The sequence below is a fragment of the Salmo salar genome, chromosome 09, assembly GCF_965601325.2.
Source record: "Salmo salar chromosome 09, fSalSal1, whole genome shotgun sequence".
In the NCBI taxonomy this organism is placed as follows: Eukaryota; Metazoa; Chordata; class Actinopteri; order Salmoniformes; family Salmonidae; genus Salmo; species Salmo salar.
This window is the reverse complement of record NC_138299.1, coordinates 66,816,814-66,837,679: the sequence shown is the minus strand read 5'-3', so window position 1 is coordinate 66,837,679 and position 20,866 is coordinate 66,816,814. Positions and strand designations below refer to the sequence as shown.

At 41.3% G+C, this 20,866-nt stretch overlaps 1 protein-coding gene across 1 annotated transcript in view; it reads right to left on the bottom strand.

Moving 5' to 3' along the window:
- Positions 1 to 2,699: 2,699 nt before the first annotated feature.
- The window catches only part of dmb (Proteolipid protein DM beta), a 37,423-nt gene continuing 19,256 nt past the window's right edge, over positions 2,700 to 20,866 (bottom strand). The window contains 6 exon segments of the mRNA NM_001173936.1: positions 2,700 to 4,828; positions 6,216 to 6,281; positions 6,557 to 6,633; positions 6,887 to 7,040; positions 7,508 to 7,664; positions 16,520 to 16,712. Coding sequence (NP_001167407.1) covers positions 4,676 to 4,828; positions 6,216 to 6,281; positions 6,557 to 6,633; positions 6,887 to 7,040; positions 7,508 to 7,664; positions 16,520 to 16,712 — 800 coding nt within the window. The 3' untranslated portion in view covers positions 2,700 to 4,675.

The following is a 20,866-nucleotide window of genomic DNA, read 5'->3' as shown; positions in this document are numbered from 1 at the left end:
CTTTAGAAGCTTCTGATTGGCTAATTGACATCATCGGAGTAAAATGGAGGTGTACCTGTGGATGTATTTCAAGACCTTCCTTTAAACTCAGTGCCTCTTTGCTTGATGTCATGGGAAAATTCTAAGAAATCAGCCAAGACCTCAGAAAAAGAATTGTAGCCCTCCACAAGTCTGGTTCATCCTTGGGAGCAATTTCCAAATGCCTGAAGGTATCACGTTCATCTGTATAAACACCATGGAACCACGCAGCCGTCATACCGCTCAGGAAGGAGACGCGTTCTGTCTCTTAGAGATGAACGTACTTTGGTGCAAAATGTTCAAATCAATCCCAGAACAACAGCAAAGGACCTTGTGAAGATGCTGGAGGAAACAGGTACAAACGTATCTATATCCACAGTTAAACGAGTTCTATATCGACATAACCTGAAAGGCTGCTCAGCAAGGAAGAAACCACTGCTCCAAAACCGCCATAAAAAAGCCAGACTACGGTTTGCAACTGCACATGGGGACAAAGATCATACTTTTTGGAGGAATGTTCTCTGGTCTGATGAAACAAAATACAACTGTTTGGCCATAATGACCATCATTATGTTTGGAGGAATAAGGGGGATGCTTGCAAGCCGAAGAACTCCATCCCAACCGTGAAGCACAGGGGTGGCAGCATCATGTTGTGGGGGTGCTTTGCTGCAGGAGGTACTGGTGCACTTCACAAAACAGATGTCATCATGAGGTAGGAAAATTATGTGGATATATTGAAGCAACATCTCAAGACATCAGTCAGGAAGTTAAAGCTTGGTCGCAAATGGGTCTTCCAAATGGACATTGACCTCAAGCATACTTCCAAAATTGTGGCAAAATGGCTTAAGGACAAGAAAGTCAAGGCATTGGAGTAGCCATCACAAAGCCCTGACCTCAATCCTATAGAACATTTGTGGGCAGAACTGAAAAAGCACATGCGAACAAATAGGCCTACAACCTGACTCAGTTCCATCAGCTCTGTCAGGAGGAATGGACCAAAATTCACCCAACTTATTGTGGGAAGCTTGTGGAAGGCTACACAAAATGTTGGACCCAAGTTAAACAATTTAAAGGCAATGCTACCAAATACTAATTGAGTGTGTGAACTTCTGACCCACTGGGAATGTGATGAAAGAAATTAAATCTGAAATAAATCATTCTCTCTACTATTTTTCTGATGTTTCACATTCTTAAAATAAAGTGGTGATCCTAACTGACCTAAGACAGGGAATTTTTACTAGGATTAAATGTCAGGAATTGTGAAAAACTGAGTTTAAATGTATTTGGCTAAGGTATATGTAAACTTCCGACTTCAACTGTAGGTAGGGGTAAAGTGACTATACATAGATAATTAACAACAAGTAACAGCAGTTTAAAAACAAAGCGTCTGTACTTAAATCGAGACATGTTACCTTTCGTATAGTATTCATTTGTGGATGTCCATCATCCATTTAGTATGCTATGTTACAAATTACAATTCGCATGATATGTTACAAATTGCAATTCGTACAATATGTTACGGATATGGAAAATGCACAACATGTTACAAATTTGCATGTTACAAATTCCAATTTGTTGTGGCTAACGTTAGCTAGGTGGCTAGGTGGCTTATGATCATTTTAGGTTGCTGGTTAATGTTAGCTCTAGGGGTTAGCATTAATGGTTAGAGTTGAGGTTAGGGTTAGTTAAAAGGGTTAAGGTTAGGGTTAGGATTAGCTAACATGCTTAGTTTCAAAGAAGCTAAACAGTAGTAAGTAGTTGCATAGTTGCTAATTAGCTCAAATGCTAAAGTTGTCCGTGGCATTCACATTATATGCCCACCCGCCCGACCAACCGCCCTCTGTTCCTTTTTTATTTAACCTTCTATCTTATGTATCCATACCAAACGGAACATACAGTATCATACAAATATGAGTGTCCCCGATTATTTTTTTTTATAGTCTATCAGACCAGTCTGGATGATTTGACCAGAGGGAGGGGATGTAGCCAGTCTGCCGGGAGGTGTTTGTGGTTGATACTGTGAGGTGTTTGTGGGTAATATTTGCTGGGGTTGAGTGGGAAAACTCTCTGCCAAGGTCCCTGACCAAACAGGTGTGTGCAGAGCAGACTGAGCAATAGTTGGATTTCCTTCAAGTTGGATGCAGGGGGTAGGTTCAGCAGTGTTGGTAATTAATGTTTTTGAGTCTGCACACCACTTGAGCATATGTCAACCTGCATCGGTGAGGCTCCTGTTGCAGGGTTGGGGCTGTCATGGAGGGCAGCAGTGGCCCAGGCCTGTCCTGTAGATAGCCGTTTGGAGGGTAACCAAATGATGCCTCGGGTCATTGATATACACAAAATACTCTATAATGTTAAATTGAAAAGAACGTCTGACAAATATTAACAAATTAAAAAATATTCAATAAGTAAAATACATTAAAAAATGTAGCCTCCGTCTGTCACCAGGCCTCGACGAGTCTCCCCCTGGTTGCTTCTCTGCCACAATACATACAATTTTTTGTTGTTGTAAGTACTCAGTGTTACACTGTACTGTACTTACTGCATTAACCCTAACTCTTACCCCAACCCAATTGGACATTGGAAATTACAATACTTGTTACATTGTAGTTACATGAATAGTTACAGAGTATTACCAACACTGCAAAGTGTTAACAGGGAATAAACACACAAGACCCACAAAGTATTTATTAACAAGTACACAAGTGATTTTTATTTATGCAAGCACATTTTTTCAATTGAAATCCTGATACTACGTAAGTAAGCATTCTTGTGAAAGTACAAAAGACTAATACGAGGATAAAGCCGAAAGCATTGTCAAGTCATTTACTGTAGAAGCAACGTTGGCACAATAATAAGTTTAAGACATGGTTGATAGCTCATCACAAATTAAACAGAGACAACTCAAACAATACAGTCTAATATCAGTAGTATAATGCTGTTAGCGTGGGGGGTTTAGTACTGCACATAAAGGGTTGACACAGCAAGACAGGCAAAGTGTAAATAAAATGACTTTTGAGTTAATAATTCTATACCATTAACGCATGTCCATGCCACGAAAAACATCGAAATTCACAGTCTTTACCTAACATTACAGTTATCCAACTCTGAGTTGAACATCAATGCGCTTACACATAGAGAGAGCACAGAAATGGTCAAATAAGTTCCCAAAACTAGCTCTTAGAAATACTGATAAAACAAATATTGCCAGGCAATGAAATGGTAGGCCACCTTCGGAGTACTATGGCATAAGAATGTGTAAGCAAGACAATCAAACTTTTAATGTCATAAACAAAATAACTTACTGTGTGACACACACTTTTCTTACGTCTGATGAATCCACCAAAAAGTGACATGTTACACCAACAACTTTATTTAGCATCAAGATATTTGTAAGACTGAGAGATCAGTAGTGGATTCAACCACAGCAACTTATTTTTATTATCTTCTGAATTGTCCTGAATTTGTAGTGCTAAACATATAAGTATGCATTTATATCTCAATATATACAGCGCAGAATCTGCAAAAACTTGTTTTATACTAGTATTTATAAAGTTCAACTTTTTTAAATAAAAAAAGAGGGTATGAGAACATATTTGCATGTGCTTGCGTGGCGTATGATTAAAGACAATCGAATCATTCCCAGTCCTTGGATTAGGGTTCTCCAACCCTGTTCCTGGAGAGCTACCCTCCTGTAGGTTTTTGTTCCAACCCCAGTTGTAACTAATCTGATGCAGCTGATCAACTAGGTAATTATTAAAATCAGGTGTGCTAGATTAAGGTTGGAGTGAAAACCTACAGGATGTTAGCTCTCCATGAGCAGGGTTGGAGAGCCCTCCATTACAGTAGATACACAGCTTTAAATTCGCAAAATGCCTCATATGGTAACAAAATAATGAATTGTTTATCATTTTGGGGACTAATTTCTTCTTTGATATTGACCTAAGTGTTTCCTGTTTAACAGGCTTGGCACAGCTAGTAAATAATATTTTTTTTTATAAAAATTTGGTAACACTATCGTGTAACAGGAGTAAAAAATAAAAAATAAATTATAATAGGATTCAAATTTCTTTCACTTTAAAGTTATTATTTAGATCCCTGGCAGTACTGGTATGTAAAGGCTTCAGGAGCTTTAAAAGTTCCCCTTGTGTGATTGAAAATATTGAAGTCTTCAAAACTGATCACCCACCATCTACATAGCTCTTTTAAATGAGATCTAAATAGACACACAAACACGAGAAATGTGCTTGAAACCCTTTTAAGCCCCAACTGACCACCTCAAAAATGAAGAGAAATAAATAATACAAGGCGAAAAAATAATGACACTTGATAAAATCCAAATAAAAGTTCTCCAAGTAAAAACAAATACAAAAAATACTGCTGCTAGCTACTTATAATTCTACTACGTACTAAACTACAAAATACTATAAAAAACAATAATACAGGTGATGATAATAATAATAATAATGCAGTCCATGAGAGTGATAATGGGGCTTGTCATCTGAAATGCTGTTTGGGGGGTTATATGAGGGTCCCCCGGACCACTTTGTCATATGATGCACCAGTGACATCAGAGGGGGCGAGGACCCCGGTCGCCACCCACCCCCCTTTTTAGGAGGGGAGGGGGGGCAGGGTGGCAGGGCCAGGCCTCATGCTGGCCTTATGTGTAGGCGTTGAGACGCTCCTTGGAGCGGGTGGAGTGGATGTCGTGGAGCTCCTGCTCTTCTTTGGACTTGATGTCCTCATACTTCTGCATCCTGCACGCGTCCTTCACGTAGGCCCAGTTGGCCGACAGCACCATCAGGTAGTGGATCTGAAACAGAGATAAGTCACCCATAAGTTCATTCAGGGAGAAAATAAAAAATGCAGAAAATTATTGGTCTTTCAATTCTCCACTGTCATTGATTTGGGAAAGAAGAATGCCTGCCATGAAATGGAAGAAAGTGTACCCTATTTTCACCATGTACTTAATTGGAAAACACACTTTTTGGATCCATTTCTCTTTCAAATATGGAAAAGTCTTCATGAATGAATGTACCCCTCTAATCAAGCTCCATACTCTATCAGAAGAGAGATTTTCACATCATGACATCAGCAGAAATATAAAGCGCTATAATTGTGGCCCGCAGCTTTTTTTCAAGCTGAAAAAAAGAGTTACAATAGGTCTTCTCGAGGCGAAAAACAATGTATTGATTATATATTTTTTATGTACAATTGTGTAATTTCACTGACATGCCAGCAGGTGGCAGTACATTAGAAAAAGTGGGCGGTATGCAGGGTTTCCATGGCAGCAAAGGATCCTTTGAGACACTGCCATTATGAATGTATTGTGCTTAAATGACTGTGGTTGTTACATTGCCACACCTTTCGAATTGAATCATGGACATTATTAGCAGCCTGCTAATGGATTTAAGTCTACACAAAGACCAACTGGTCTCTAAAGGATTCGAACAAAAGCAGCAGTCTCAGCTGTGAGGACTGGAATAGTGAAAACACTCTACATCCATTCCGTTTATCATCTCGTCTTAGTATTTTGTTTTATTAATCATTTAAATAATCATTGATCAGTGTCTGTATCTGTGTACCACCACTGTTTAATTTTCCCAGCAATTTGTTTAGTTAAATGTTACGCTGCACTTTGCACCATCATCATTGTCTAACGACCACATTCCCTTTCTTAGAAAATGGCTCCTCACAAATTACTGAGTGATGTTTTCACTAAGCTCTGGGCCTTTCTTCTCCCAGTTTCCATGACAACGCGGTGACATGCCTTGCATCTCTGAGAGAGCGAAAAATCTTCTCTCTCTACTCTGCCAAATACAGCCTCACTAGCCATTCCCACAGGCACATAGCAAAACATAGATTTTTACTGTAGCTATAGAAATCAACCCAGTTAACGCTTGTATTTGACCTATTATTGTCATATATAAAATGGCCACGTCAAATCAAAACCTTGTACTTCCATTTGTAAGCCTATAGACTAGTTCAATAAAACAGTAGACTAGTTCAATAAAACATTCATATTTTCTCACATGAGGAACATGAGATAAAATCTATACAGCGGCTTGTACAGATGTCAGAGGTTCATACAAATGACATGGTCCATTAGATGTGATATTGCCTTCAAATGGATATGAATCAACGCTGTAATGTCAGATATATCAACAGAGATAGAAAAGTAATTGGTTTTTGTGTCTCACCATAGCAATGACAGCTGCTCCAGCACCAGCCAAGGCACAAATGAACAGGTGGAATGTCATGTCCAGCTGTATTAAAGACAAAGGAGAGGACATGCTAGACAGGCTTCCCCATGAAACTCACCTTTTACGTTGTGGTCAAATGAATTACTTGAAAAACAAAAGCCTTCATGTAAATGGGAATGTTTTTAAATGCATGGTTATTATGGCTTTCAAACATCAATATTTCAATATTACTTGAGATGTTTTATTACTTTGGAAGCAAGAATCACATATTGCATAAACAAACATATACTGTACTCACATGGTATGTCAATGTTTGTCAAGTGTTTTATTTGATATACCTCATTTGATTCACACATTTTGTAAAACTTCTCAGAACCAGCGCATACAGTTTTCCCCTCCCCAATTGGCACAATACCTGAAATGAGAGGAGAACAAAGGCCACTTAGATATTTGCACCTGTTATTTCCACTGTGGCAAACTAAACCATGAAGCTGTCCTTTACACATCATGCCTCCCCAAAGCTGTATTTCACCTTTACAACCCATTTATGTGCAACAGTAACAACACTTAGTAAATCTGTCCATCAGTAGCTCACCCCATGGACAATACTGTATGTAGGAAAAACCCCAGAGAGAAGCATCAGACCAAGTTATATCCTGATTCTTTACCATACTGGCGCGGGTCCAAGCACAGTGTGGCTCCCTCCAGGATGGTGGTGTTTTGGCAAATGGTCCAGATGTTGAAGTACATGAAGACGGGGAGGGAGGTGAATGCTGTCACCCCGAGCCAAGCCAGCATGAAGATGTACGTCAGCATGATAAACTAAGAAAGATAGAGGAGACTCATTAGATTCCAGGTTGCAATTGTTATACCGTGCTCCAAAGAACGATTTAGGAATAACATTAACGTCCCACCAATTTCCTATCAGGATTTATTGAGACCGGGTCTATATCGGTGTTTCCCAAACCTCTCCTCAAGTACTCCCCATTCCACTTATTTGATCTATTCCAGTACTAGCAAACCTACTTCATTTCATCATGGACTTGATGATTGGCCACTTGAAACAGGTGTGCCAGTACTGGAATAGAAAGTGGAATGGATGGGGCTACTCGGGAGACGTTTGGGAAACATTATGCCCGTTAACCTCTAAAATATGACAATAATTGTGATATATGGCAATACAATTTTAAAAGCTACTTTGCCCCTAAGGGCCATCGCATTACATACAGGTCATTCATATAAAACATTACGAGATACTCTTTAATGTCAATAAATCAGTTATCCCTTACCCAAGCACTGACGCAACGTCCACAGGTGGTGATCTTAAAGTCTCCATACAGGTCCTTAATGGCTCCGCTGGTAAAGAAGCCCTCCACCATCAACAGAATGCCGTAGACAAAGAACGCTGAGGCGATGCCATAGATCACGTACTTGATTATGTCAATCCTAGAGGGAAAAAGGCAAATGTGTACTTTTTTCAATCTCTGAAACTTCTGCTTAGTCAAACTTATCATGAAGTTGTATAGATAATATGTACTTACATTGAATAGTGTATTTATACAGTAATTATACAAGTGACTTATTCTCCCCCACAATGAAATCGAGGAGGAGACAGTGGATCTGTTCTCCGTCCGTTAGTACATTAGTACGGTCGTATATTTGTCACACGAGATATCTCAGACAGCACTGGACAGATTTTGACGAAACTTGGGTGAAAGACTTGGGTGTCTTGCCATAGAGATTCGTAATCTACAAAATTTCACTGATTGGAAAAAGATGGGTGCTATAGTATTTAACTGAAATTCCAAAATTACACCAATTGGCCCAAGGGAGGGTGCTATAGTAATCAAAGGAAATATCAAACTTTGAACAAACGTGTCTCCTGTCATGTTTGAGCTATTGTCATGGAAATTGGTTCATATACAATACCATTCAAAAGTTTGGACACACCTATTCATTCAAGGGTTTTCCTTTATTTGTACTATTTTCAACATTGTAGAATAATAGTAAAGACATCAAAACTATGATATAACACATATGGAATCAGTTAGTAACCCAAAAATTGTTAAGCAAATCAAAAGATATTTTAGATTTTTCAAAGTAGCCACCATTTGCCTAAATGACCACTTTGCACACTCTAGGCATTCTCTCAACCAGCTTCATCTGGAATGCTTTTCAAACAGTCTTGAAGGAGTTCCCACATATGTGACCCGTTTCAGGAAACTAGGCGTATGTCGCGGGTCACTACTTCGCAGGAGAGGCTTTTTTTTTTTTTTTATCAAAATATATTTTTGGCCAGAAATGCCACTTTCATGTGTTTAAAAACAAACTTGTATGCCATCTGTAAATATCAATAAAATTGTTAAATTACAAGCCTAGTTCGTTAAACCACAGAAAAAGTTAGCAACCTTCACGCTAGCCGTGATTGGCTGAGATAATGAGTGGGCTGGACATGCCGAGAGATGAGTTTGGATTGGTCTGCCATATAGCACGCTTCTGTCTATTTGAGCTGGTCAGTATGTGTAATTACTCCTGTCTAACGCAGCTTTTTTTTTATGTATTGTGTAGTAAAACTTAACAAAAGACTCCCCTATGCAAGTATCCATTGCAATAGAATGTCACTGCAACAACTGTTTCAGAGCACTCTCGTCTGAGTGTGCCAGAGCGCAGAATAACTGATGAATTTATGTTGGAATGTACAGTACCAGTTAAAAGTTTGCACACACCTACTCATTCACGGGTTTTTCTTTATTTTTACTATTTTCTACATAGTAGAATAATAGTGAAGGGATCAACACTATGAAATAACATGGAATCATGTAGTAACCAAAAAAGTGTTAAACAAATCAAAATATATTTTATATTTGAGATTCTTCCACCCTTTGCCTTGATGACAGCATTGCACACTGTTGTCATTCTCTCAACCAGCATCACCTGGAATGCTTTTCCAACATTCTTGAAGGAGTTCCCACATATGCTGAGCACTTGTTGGCTGCTTTTCCTTCACTCTGCGGTCCAACTCATCCCAAACCATCTCAATTGGGTTGAAGTCGGGTGATTGTGGAGGCCAGGTCATGATGCAGCACTCCATCACTCTTCTTCTTGGTCAAATAGCCTTTACACAGCCCTTACACAACATTGCACATTTGCATTCATTGTGTTACTCATCCTTCGACATATATAATACATTCATTTCAAACTTCTTTTCATTATTGACTCAATAAGAAATCAAAAACCTTGGTTAATTGTTAAAACAATAGAATTGCTGACATAAGCCTAATTATTAACATAAATGAATTACATATTCTCAACTCACATTTTTTTGCAAGTACTTGATAATAATTTAAAGTGAGTAATCAAACAGTCAAATAATTTCAAATGCCTTTAAAGCATCTTACATGCCTACTGTACAGAGACCGTTTGCATAAGTGTAAATGATAGACAACAATGGATCAATTTTTCACCTTTATTTAACCAGGTAGGCCAGTTGAGAACAAGCTCTCATTTACAACTGCGACCCAGCCAAGATAAAGCAAAGCAGTGCGACAAAAACAACAACACAGAGTTACATATAAACAAACATACAGTCAATAACACAATAGAAAAATCTATGTACAGCATGTGCAAATGTAGAAGAGTAGGGAGGTAAGGCAATAAACAGGCCATAGAGGTGAAATAATTACAATTTAGCATTAACACTGGAGTGATATATGTGCAGATGATGATGTGCAAGTGGAGTTACTGGGGTACAAAAGAGCAAGAGGATAAATAACAGTATGGGGATAAGGTAGTTGGGTGTGCTATTTAGAGATTGGCTGTGTACAGGTACAGTGATCAGTAAGATGCTCTGACAGCTGATGCTTAAATTTAGAGAGGGAGATATAAGACTCCAGCTTCAGAGAACTCGAAGGAAAGGTGGCCAAAGGAAGTGTTTGCTTTGAAGATCACCAGTGAAATATACCTGCTGGAGCGCATGCTACGGGTGGGTGTTGCTATGGTGACCAGTGAGCTGAGATAAGGCGGGGCTTTACCTAGCAAAGACTTATAGATGACCTGGAGCCAGTGGGTTTGGTGATGAATATGTAGTGAGGGCTGGCACATTAGAGCATACAGGTCGCAGTGGTGGGTAGTATGTGGGGCTTTGGTGACAAAAATGATGGCACTGTGATAGACTACATCCAGTTTGCTGAGTAGAGTGTTGGAGACTATTTTGTAAATTAATCGCCGAAATCAAGGATCGGTAGGATAGTCAGTTTTACGAGAGTATGTTTGGCAGCATGAGTGAAGGAGGCTTTGTTGCGAAATAGGAAGCCGAATCTTGATTTAATTTTGAATTGGAGATGCTTAATGTGAGTCTGGAAGGAGAGTTTACAGTCTAACTAGACACCGAGGTATTTGTAGTTGTCCACATATTCTAAGTCAAAACCGTCCAGAGTAGTGATGCTAGTCGGGCGGGCGGGTGCGGGCAACAATCGGTTGAAGAGCATGCATTTAGTTTTACAAGCATTTAAAAGCAGTTGGAGGCTACAGAAGGAGTGTTGTATGGCATTGAAGCTCGTTTGGAGGTTTCAAAATTAATTAAGTGTCGGCATCCCGTCAACGGGACAGTTGTAAATCATTCATCGCAGATTTTAGAGTAAGAACAAATGTCGGTACATAGAAGTGTCTTATATCGGCTGAAAGCTTAAATTCTTGTTAATGTAACTGCACTGTCCAATTTACAGTAGCTATTACTGTGCAAAAATGCCATGCTATTGTATGAGGAGAGCTCCTAACAACAAAATAGTTTTCCCACCTCGATAGGTTTGATAAATTCACCTCTGAAGGCGAAATGTGTACTTACATTCTGAAATCTTGCTCTGATTTATCATCCAAAGGGTCCCAGAGATAACATGAAGTGTCGTTTTGTTAGATAAAATAATTTTTCATATCCTAAAAAGGTCCATATAGCATGCACTATCGATTTTGTATTTCCACTCGTTCAATTTGGAAAAGAAAGGAATCTGTGAAAATCTCACCCTAAACTTTGTTTCAACGAGTCAAATCACATTTGTATCTATTCCTCAGAGATCCAAGAAGGTAACAAGACTTCACTATTTCATTAAGGGGGTAGTATATCCTATAGGACACCATATTTGTTCAGAGAGCGACGCCTTCATGGCACGCCGATGACGCGGGCGGCCATCTCTTGAACGACTGTATCTTTGTCAAATAAGCACTAATCGGGGTCAAACAAAGCTAGCTAGATAGCCAATGAGCTGGGCTTTATGGGAGTAAACTGTGTATATGTTGTAAAATGTAGCTTCTTACCTTGTACGACACCATGCCTTTTCATTTTGGACAAAAAGTATAAGGATTATACAGGGTTATGAAGTTATGAAAACTGGTTGTTTTGCAAATTTTGAACTTATAATATGGCTACTAATACTTGGAAAGCTAAATCAAAGTCCAAGTATACAGATTTGATGATATTCTTACAGAAATATGAAATATGAATGTCTTCTTCACGATTTGTACACTAAAAGTCTTGAGGATCAGTCATACTCCAGATTATCCATTTGAAATTTTGCACATACACTGCTGCCATCTTGTGGACACTATCGGAATTATAACCAGAGTGATGGCTATAACAGTGACCTTTCTCTTGCATTTCAAAGATGGTGGTAAAAAAAAACACCTGTTGGTTTTTTCTTTGTATTTTCTTCTACCAGATCTATTCTGTTATATTCTCCTACATTCAATTCACATTTCCATAAACTTCAAAGTGTTTCCTTTCAAATGGTACCAAGAATATTCATATCCTTGTTTCAGGGCCTGAGCTACAGGCAGTTAGATTTGGGTAAATAATTTAGGCAAAAATAGAAAAAAATGGGGCTATCCCTAATTATTAACACAGTGTCCAATGAAGGGCCAGATGTATACATAATGGTGTCGTCTGCGTAGAGGTGGATCAGACAATCACCAGCAGCAAGAGCGGCATCATTGATATATACAGAGAAAAGAGTCGGCCCGAGAATTGAACCCTGTGGCACCCCATTGAACCCTGTGGCACACCCAGCAAGTTGCTGCAGGGGGTGCTGAGGTGTTGGCCGGGGTAGGGTTAGCCAGGTGGAAGGCATGGCCAGCCGTAGAGAAATGCTTATTGAAGTGATCGATTATCGTAGATTTATCAGTGGTGACAGTGTTTCCTAGCCTCAGAGCAGTGGGCAGCTGGGAGGAGGTGCTCTTATTCTCCATGGACTTTACAGTGTCCCAAAACTTTTTGGAATTAATGCTACAGGATGCAAATTTTGGTTTGAAAAAGCTAGTCTTAGCTTTCCTAACTGACTGAGTATATTGGTTCCTGACTTCCCTGAAAAGTTGCATATCGCGGGGGCTATTCAATGCTAATGCAGAACGCCACAGGATGTTTTTGTGCTGGTCAAGGGCAGTCAAGTCTGGGGTGAATTAGGAGCTATATCTGTTCTTAGTTCTACATTTTTTGAATGGGGCATGCTTATTTAAGATGGCGAGGAAAGTACATTTAAAGAGCGACCAGGCATCCTCTACTGACGGGATGAGGTCAATATCCTACCAGGATAGCCGGGCCAGGTCGATTAGAAAGGCCTGTTCGCTGAAGTGTTTTAGGGAGCGTTTGACAGTGCTGAGGGGTGGTCGTTTGACAGTGGACCCATCACGCACGCAGGCAATGAGGCACTGATCGCTGAGATCCTGGTTGAAGACAGCAGAAGTGTATTTAGAGGGCAAGTTGGTCAGGATGATATCTAAGAGGGTGCCCATGGTTACAGATTTGGGGTTGTATCTGGTAGGTTCCTTAATAATTTGATTGAGATTGAGGGCATTTAGCTTAGATTGTAGGACGGCTGGGGTGTTAAGCATATTCCAGTTTAGGTCACCTAACAGTACGAACTCTGAAGATAGATGGGGGCAATCAATTCACATATGGTGTCCAGGGCACAGCTGGGGGCTGAAGGGGGTCTATGACAAGCGGTAACGGTGAGAGACTTGTTTCTGGAAAGGTGGATTTTTAAAAGTAGAAGCTCGAATTGTTTGGGCAGGAACATGGATAGTATGACAGAACTCTGCAGGCTATCTCTGCAGTAGATTGCAACTCTGACCCCTTTGACAGATCTATCTTGTCGGAAGATGTTATAGTTAGGGATGGAAATATCAGGATTTTTGGTGGCCTTTCTAAGCCATGATTCAGACACGGCTAGGACATCAGGGTTGGCGGAATGTGTGCTAAAGCAGTGAAAAAATCTAACTTAGGAAAGAGGCTTCTAATGTTAACATGCATGAAACTAAGACTTTTACAGTTACAGAAGTCAACAAATGAGAGCGCCTGGGTTATGGGAGTGGTGCTGGGGGCAGAATAGATTCAAGGCATGATGTACAGACAAGAGTATGGTAGGATGTGAGTACAGTGGAGGTAAACCTAGGCATTGAGTGACGATGAGAGAGGTTTTGTCTCAAGAGGCAACAGTTAAGCTAGGTGAGGTCACCGCATGTGTGGGGGGTGGAACAAAAGGGATATCTAAGGCACAATGGACAGCGCTAGGGGCTCTACAGTGAAATAAGACAATCACTAACCAAAACAGCAATAGACAAGGCATATAGACATTAGGGAGAGGCATGTGTAGCCGAGTGATCATAGAGTCAAAAGAGTAGCACTAGATGAGTCAGGGAGCCAATTTCGTAGTTGCTGCTTCGCTAGGCGAGCTGGAGACACGGCGATTCAGACAGCTAGCAGGCCGGGGCTAGCAGATGGACATCCGGCGACGTCGCAACGGAAGAGCCTGTTGAAACCACCTCGGACGGTTACGTTGGCAGAACAGTCGTGTTGGATTGGCGGGGCTCCATGTCGGCAGTACAGGGTTCAGGCCAATTGGCAAAAGAGTTGTTGTAGCCAAAGAATTGGCTGGTGGACCTCTTTGGCTAGCCGGGAGATGGGCCTAGCTCCAGGCTAGCTCCAGGCTAACTGGTGCTTGCTTCGGGACAGAGACGTTAGCCAGGAGTAGCCACTCGGATAGCAGCTAGCTAGCTGCGATGATCCGGTGTAAAGGTTCAGAGCTTACAGTAGGAAGATGTGGTAGAGAAAAAGCAGTCCGATATACTCTGGGTTGATATCGCGTTGTGCAGACTGGCAGGAATTAACCGGGTTGAGGCTGGCTGATGTCCGAGTTAACAGTGAGGACCGCTAGCAGTGGCTAACTGACTACTAGTTAGTAGCTAAACTCAGCAAAAAAGAAACATCCTCTCACTGTCAACCAGGTACTATTTTCAGCAAACTTAACATGTGAAAATATTCTTATGAACATAACAAGACTCAACAACTGAGACATAAACTGAACAAGTTCCACAGACATGTGACTAACAGAAATTGAATAATGTCTCCCTGAACAAAGGGAGGGGGCAAAATCAAAAGTAACAGTCAGTATCTGGTGTGGCCACCAGCTGCATTAAGTACTGCAGTGCATCTCCTCCTCATGGACTGCACCAGATTTGCCAGTTCTTGCTGTGAGATGTTACCCCACTCTTCCACCAAGGCACCTGCAGGTTCCCAGACATTTCTGGGGGGATGGCCCTAGCCCTCACCCTCCGATCCAACAGGTCCCAGACGTGCTCAATGGGATTGAGATCTGGGCTCTTCGCTGGCCATGGCAGAACACTGACATTCCTGTCTTGCAGGAAATCACGCACAGAACGAGCAGTATGGCTGGTGGAATTGTCATGCTGGAGGGTCATGTCAAGATGAGCCTGCAGGAAGGGTACCACATGAGGGAGGAGGATGTCTTCCCTGTAATGCACAGAGTTGAGATTGCCTGCAATGACAACAAGCTCAGTCCAATGATGCTGTGACACACTGCCCCAGACCATGATGGACCCTCCACCTCCAAATCGATCCCGCTCCTGAGTACAGGCATCGGTGTAACGCTCATTCCTTTGAGGATAAACCCGAATCCGACCAACACCCCTGGTGAAACAGAACCGCTACTCGTCAGTGAAGAGTACTTTTTGCCAGTCCTGTCTGGTCCAGCGATGGTGGGTTTGTGCCCATAGGTGACATTGTTGCCTGTACCTGTCCTGCAGGTGTGATGTTTGGATGTACCAATCCTGTGCAGGTGTTGTTACACGTGGTCTGCCACTGCGAGAATGATCAGCTGTCCATCCTGTCTCCCTGTAGCGCTGTCTTAAGCGTCTCACAGTACGGACATTAAAATGTATTTCCCTGGCCACATCTGCAGTCCTCATGCCTCCTTGCAGCATGCCTAAGGCACATTCGCGCAGATGAGCAGGGACCCTGGGCATCTTTCTTTTGGTGTTTTTCAGATTCAGTAGAAAGGCCTCTTTAGTGTCCTACGTTTTCATAACTGTGACCTTAATTGCTTACAGTCTGTAACCTGTTAGTGTCTTAACGACCGTTCCACAGGTTCATTAATTGTTTATGGTTCATTGACAAGCATGGAAAACAGTGTTTAAACCCTTTACAATGAAGACCTGTGAAGTTATTTGGATTTTTACGAATTATCTTTGAAAGACAGGGTCCTGAAAAAGGACATTTCTTCGTTGCTGAGTTTAGTTAGCTGGCTAGGTTCTGATGGGGTCTCGGTTCTAAACTATTAAAATAGCAGATCCGTACCACATTGGGTGACGCGGGTTGCAGGAGAGTATATTCAGTCCGTAGATGGAAAGTGACATTAAAATTTATACATAAGAAATTAAAATATATATGAAGAAAACAATGTAAACACAGGACAGGATGGGACAAGACAAATACACACGTCTGACTCCTACGCCATCTTGGAAGTTATCAATGTAATGATGTCACAGTCAATTCTTTGAGATCAACCATTATGTTACTATCAGTATAGTCCGGCAAGACTACTATCAGTATAAATGTCTGCCAATAAAATCAAATCCTCTTTTATATCAATGCATCTCCCTTTCAAGCAGTATAGTCCATTCTCTAACATACCGCCCATAGTCAGCTATCAACTTTACATTTCCAGCAAGGGGAAAAAAATCGAATACTTTTTTTTCTCTCTCTCATTAATCCATTAATCCACACAACATATGTTGGAATAATTGTCACTAATTGGAACAAGAAGGAGCGCTACATCATTTGTGGGGGACATGTTTGTAGCCTTGTTTGAGACAGTGTTTAGGTAGATTTAGGTTCCTTGATGTCAGGTTCCTCAAAGTACATAGCAGCTACTTGGTATAAGAGTAACTTTCAGTTGGTACACAGCCGTATATCTTGAATGTTTCCAGTGTAGCTCCTAGGTGTGTAGCCTACTCACATGGTGAACACGTCCAAGGAATCCACGGGTCCCCGGACCACCTCAAAGTAGTTCTGTAGGATGGTGACGGTCCCGGAGAGGGCCTCGTGACCGCAGCCGCAGAACAGTGCCACCCCAGCGTACAGCAGGATGGTAGCGATGAGCGACGGGTATGGGATGCCACCCAGGCATTTGATGCAGCACTCCAGGCATCCTGAGCACCCACAGCGAAGAGAGACAGAGAAGGTCAGACATCACTCATGAAAGATAAAAGGGAATTGTCACTATATACAGGAAATCACAGCCATGGGACAACAAAGGGTTGGAGAAAAACATGATTGAGAGTATTGGTTGAGAGTGCTGGACAATAATCTTGAGAGGAATCAATCAGACTAAGCTGATGTCAGTTCAAGGCCTTTTTTTGACCACGACAACCACTAAAATGTTATGATAGTTGGTAAACATAGTAGTAGTAACCGTAATCAATATGGTAACTGTTTCTAAACATTAATATTATGTGACTGGGTGGCACACTCCATGGGGTTTTGACACAGGAGATTCTTCACCTAACAACAATGTGGTACAGTATGGTATCTTTATACACAGCGGTCATCCTCTACACATTGGTGGTGAACTGCAGTCTAGGTCCAGAAATTGATATACTTCTTAGTATGAGGAATGAGATGAACTCAACTGAACCCCTACTGAACCCAGCAAAGCCCTGGTGCAGTTGACCCTTTCAGCCTTAGCCCTAGGTGAAGTCTGACCTCTAGACATTCAGGCCATCCACTCTGTCTGGCCACACATCCCAGGGGATCAGGGGGAATAGTTAATAGAATTCACCGTTCCTCAGTGTGTGTCTTTGTGTCTGTGAATGGAATGTAAGGATGTATTTGACTGGATTATTGTGTTTCGTATTAGGAAAGCATCACACACCCATGGAAATGTTCCTGTATGTTAGTGCTTGTGTATGTATTTGGACAGTGAGTTAATCCTATGAGTAATGGCTGCTATGCCAACATACTCTACAAATACATTTTGTACATGCATAGCTTTCTTTCAGGCTAACGCAATATGCATCAGGTTTGTCCCCTTTCAATTTTATTAGTGAACCTCACTCTTCCACGGTCAGATATAAACTGATATTGAGTCAAATAGTATTTCATCTCCTCCCACTGCACTCTGAAATATGCTCCCCAAATCAATGAACAGTGCTATTGAAATGCACAAATGTAATTTCACGCTCATACGACTGGAGAATTTCCTCCAGTGCATCTACATAACTTGATGAATTCTTCCCCATTCATCCTTATTCAATCCCTGCTCACGATTCCCATTCAAAAATAAAAAGTCTATAAACCAAGCCGAGTCCATTTTTATTGTAATTCTCAAAGATACAAATCAATTACATCTCCATCATCGCAGCCAGGCTGTCATTTCCTCTATCACGCCTTGTGTTGATCTTCCCTTTCTCTGCGATGCGAAAGCAATAGCCCTCTTCTTCCTCCCTCCTCCACGCTCTGCTTATGTTTCTATACAGACTGTGAATGGAATACCAAGTAGTCTAGCTAGCTACCTCCGCCACAGCCTGCTAGGTTGGGGAGGGCTGAGAGTTTCAGACTGATCCTCATCCTAGGCTAGCCTTTCTGCATTCTCACAGTTGTAATCCAATGCCAGCCTGTATCGTCTTGTCGTCATGGCCGATTCACATCATTTCCCAGCTATGACATGTCTATTTAGGGGCTCTCTTCACTTTCAGTGGGAATTGGTGACAATAAGAGAGTGTCAAGTGTGCCTAGCTGTAACAGAAACTCTCTGTTGTATTGAGGGCATGTGACTTAATTACCCATTGATGTTAATGACTCATGTCATGTTCGTTAAAATGGTTTTATTAGTCTTGTGCATCATTCAGATATGTCACCCATAACTAGAGGACACATTTATTTGAGCTGTATTTTAAAAGGGTAATCTGAAACTTTGTAATGCTTTACACTAAGTTGTGTCTATTTATCATTACAAACCATTAGTATGTAACAACACATGTAAACTACAACTACCTAAGGTATATATATATATATATATATATGTGTTTGTCTTCTTTTCATAACTACATTTTTTGGCATAGCTTGGCTTCCACACTTCCATTGCAGAAACGCTGCAGGAATTCACATTAGTGTAGATGTCTGCCATTGGACTCAATAATGAAACACCGTGGCTGCTTATGACTGGACAGAGTTAATAGGCGGTGGTGGGATTTATGGATCACTAGCCACGACAAATACTGTTATAATATCCCTGGGACCTGACAATGAAGACTAAAGCTATATGGGATAGTGTTGCCATGGCAACTGGGACAGACATGGGTTGATCACACCAAACTCTGTCTCGAGGGATAGGGAATTCATGATTGGCATGTAATTGAGGTTACGGTATGCTTTGTCAGTATAAAGGCAATTGATGGTATCATATAATGACAAGGTTCGGTAGCAAATTAGCATTAGACCAATAGGCCGATAATATACATTATGTCATCAATATATTGTATAAATAATTTCAACGACCGTATGTGACCAAAAGATAATATGGCCATATTTTCATTACTCATTCATTATAGGAGAAGGAGACCATATATTGACATTAACACAGATTTCCATGGCACTTTTGTCTTCTAACAAGTTTTCAATCTCAACAACTCTCCACTGGAAAACCACAGCTACTCCTCCCATCATCACGGTCTAATTTCACAGCACTACGTTGATCTTGAGATTCCTGACTCAATCTTTGTGTGTTGATGCTATGTTAGGGAAAATGACAACTAGTGTGAATAGCAAATAGTCTGGGTAGCCATTTGATTACATGTTCAGGAGTCTTATGACTTGGGGGTAGAAGCTGTTTAGAAGCCTCTTGGACCTAGACTTGGCGCTTGTCATGAAGTAACAGAGAGAACAGTCTATGACTAGGGTGGCTGGAGTCTTTGACAATTTTTAGGGCCTTCCTAGGACACCGCCTTGTATAGAGGTCCAGGATGGCAGGAAGCTTGGCCCCAGTGATGTACTGGGCTGTACGCACTACCCTCTGAAGTGCCTTGTGTACGGAGCCCGAGCAGTTGCCATACCAGCCAGTGATGCAACCAGTCAGGATGCTCTTGATGGTACAGCTGCATAACATTTGGACCATGTAAGTTTGATGGTGATGTGGACACCAAGGAACTTGAAGCTCTCAACCTGCTCCACTACAGCCCTGTCAATGAGAATGGGGGCGTGCTCAGTCCTCCTTTTCCTGTAGTCCACAATCAACTCCTTTGTCTTGATCACGTTGAAGGAGAGGATGTTGTCCTGGCACCACACGGCCAGGTCTCTGACCTCCTCCCTATAGGCTGTCTCATCGCTGTCGGTGATCAGGCCTACCACTGTTGTGTCATCGACAAACTTGATGATGGTGTTGGAGTCATGCCTGGCCGTGCAGTCATGAGTGAACAGGGAGTACAGGAGGTGTGTTGTTACAGCGTGCAGATGTGTTGATACCTACCCTTACCACCTGGGTGCGGCCCGTCAGGAAGTCCAGGATCCAGTTGCAGAGGGAGGTGTTTAGTCCCAGAGTCCATAGATTAGTGATGAGCTTTGAGGGCACTATGGTGTTGAACGCTGAGCTGTAGTCAATGAATAACATTCTCACATAGGTGTTCCTTTTGCCCAGGTGGGAAATGGCAGTGTGGAGTGCAATAGAGATTGCATCATCTGTGGATCTGTTAGGGAAGTATGCAAATTGGAGTGGGTCTAGGGTTTCTGGGATAATGATGTTGATGTGAGGCATCCTTTCAAAGCACTTCATGGCTACAGACGTATTACATCTGGAATCCTGGTGAAACTGCCATGTCATATTACAACAACAAAGAAGTTAATGCCAACAACAAAAACTTTTTTTGTCCCTCTGACATCAATGCATGCGAATAGAACAGCAGCAGATGTAGGGGAGAGTGGTGGAAATAAAACAAGAAGGGTTTCTAGGAAACCATACACAAAATGTATAATTTTACCAAATATTTAGGAAGAGGTGAAGTAAGAAACCACATGGAGAAAGTTAGGTAAAAAAAACAAGATTTTCACAAAGTCAAATTAATTTGTGTTAAAGGTTTCATAATGCTTGTATCTAAACCAAAGTAGATACTTTTAACATTGTTCTATACATCAGTTGGGGTCTCAATGATCTTCGATATGAGGTCCAAACCTAGCATGAAAGTGCATCCTTGTGTGGGATAATATAATCAAAATATTTGCCTTGGGGTAAGTTGAGACAATGGTTGAGACAATGGAAATAATGCAAGGCGTCGCTGGGATAGGAGGTAACAACAGGCCTGGCCTATGTTAA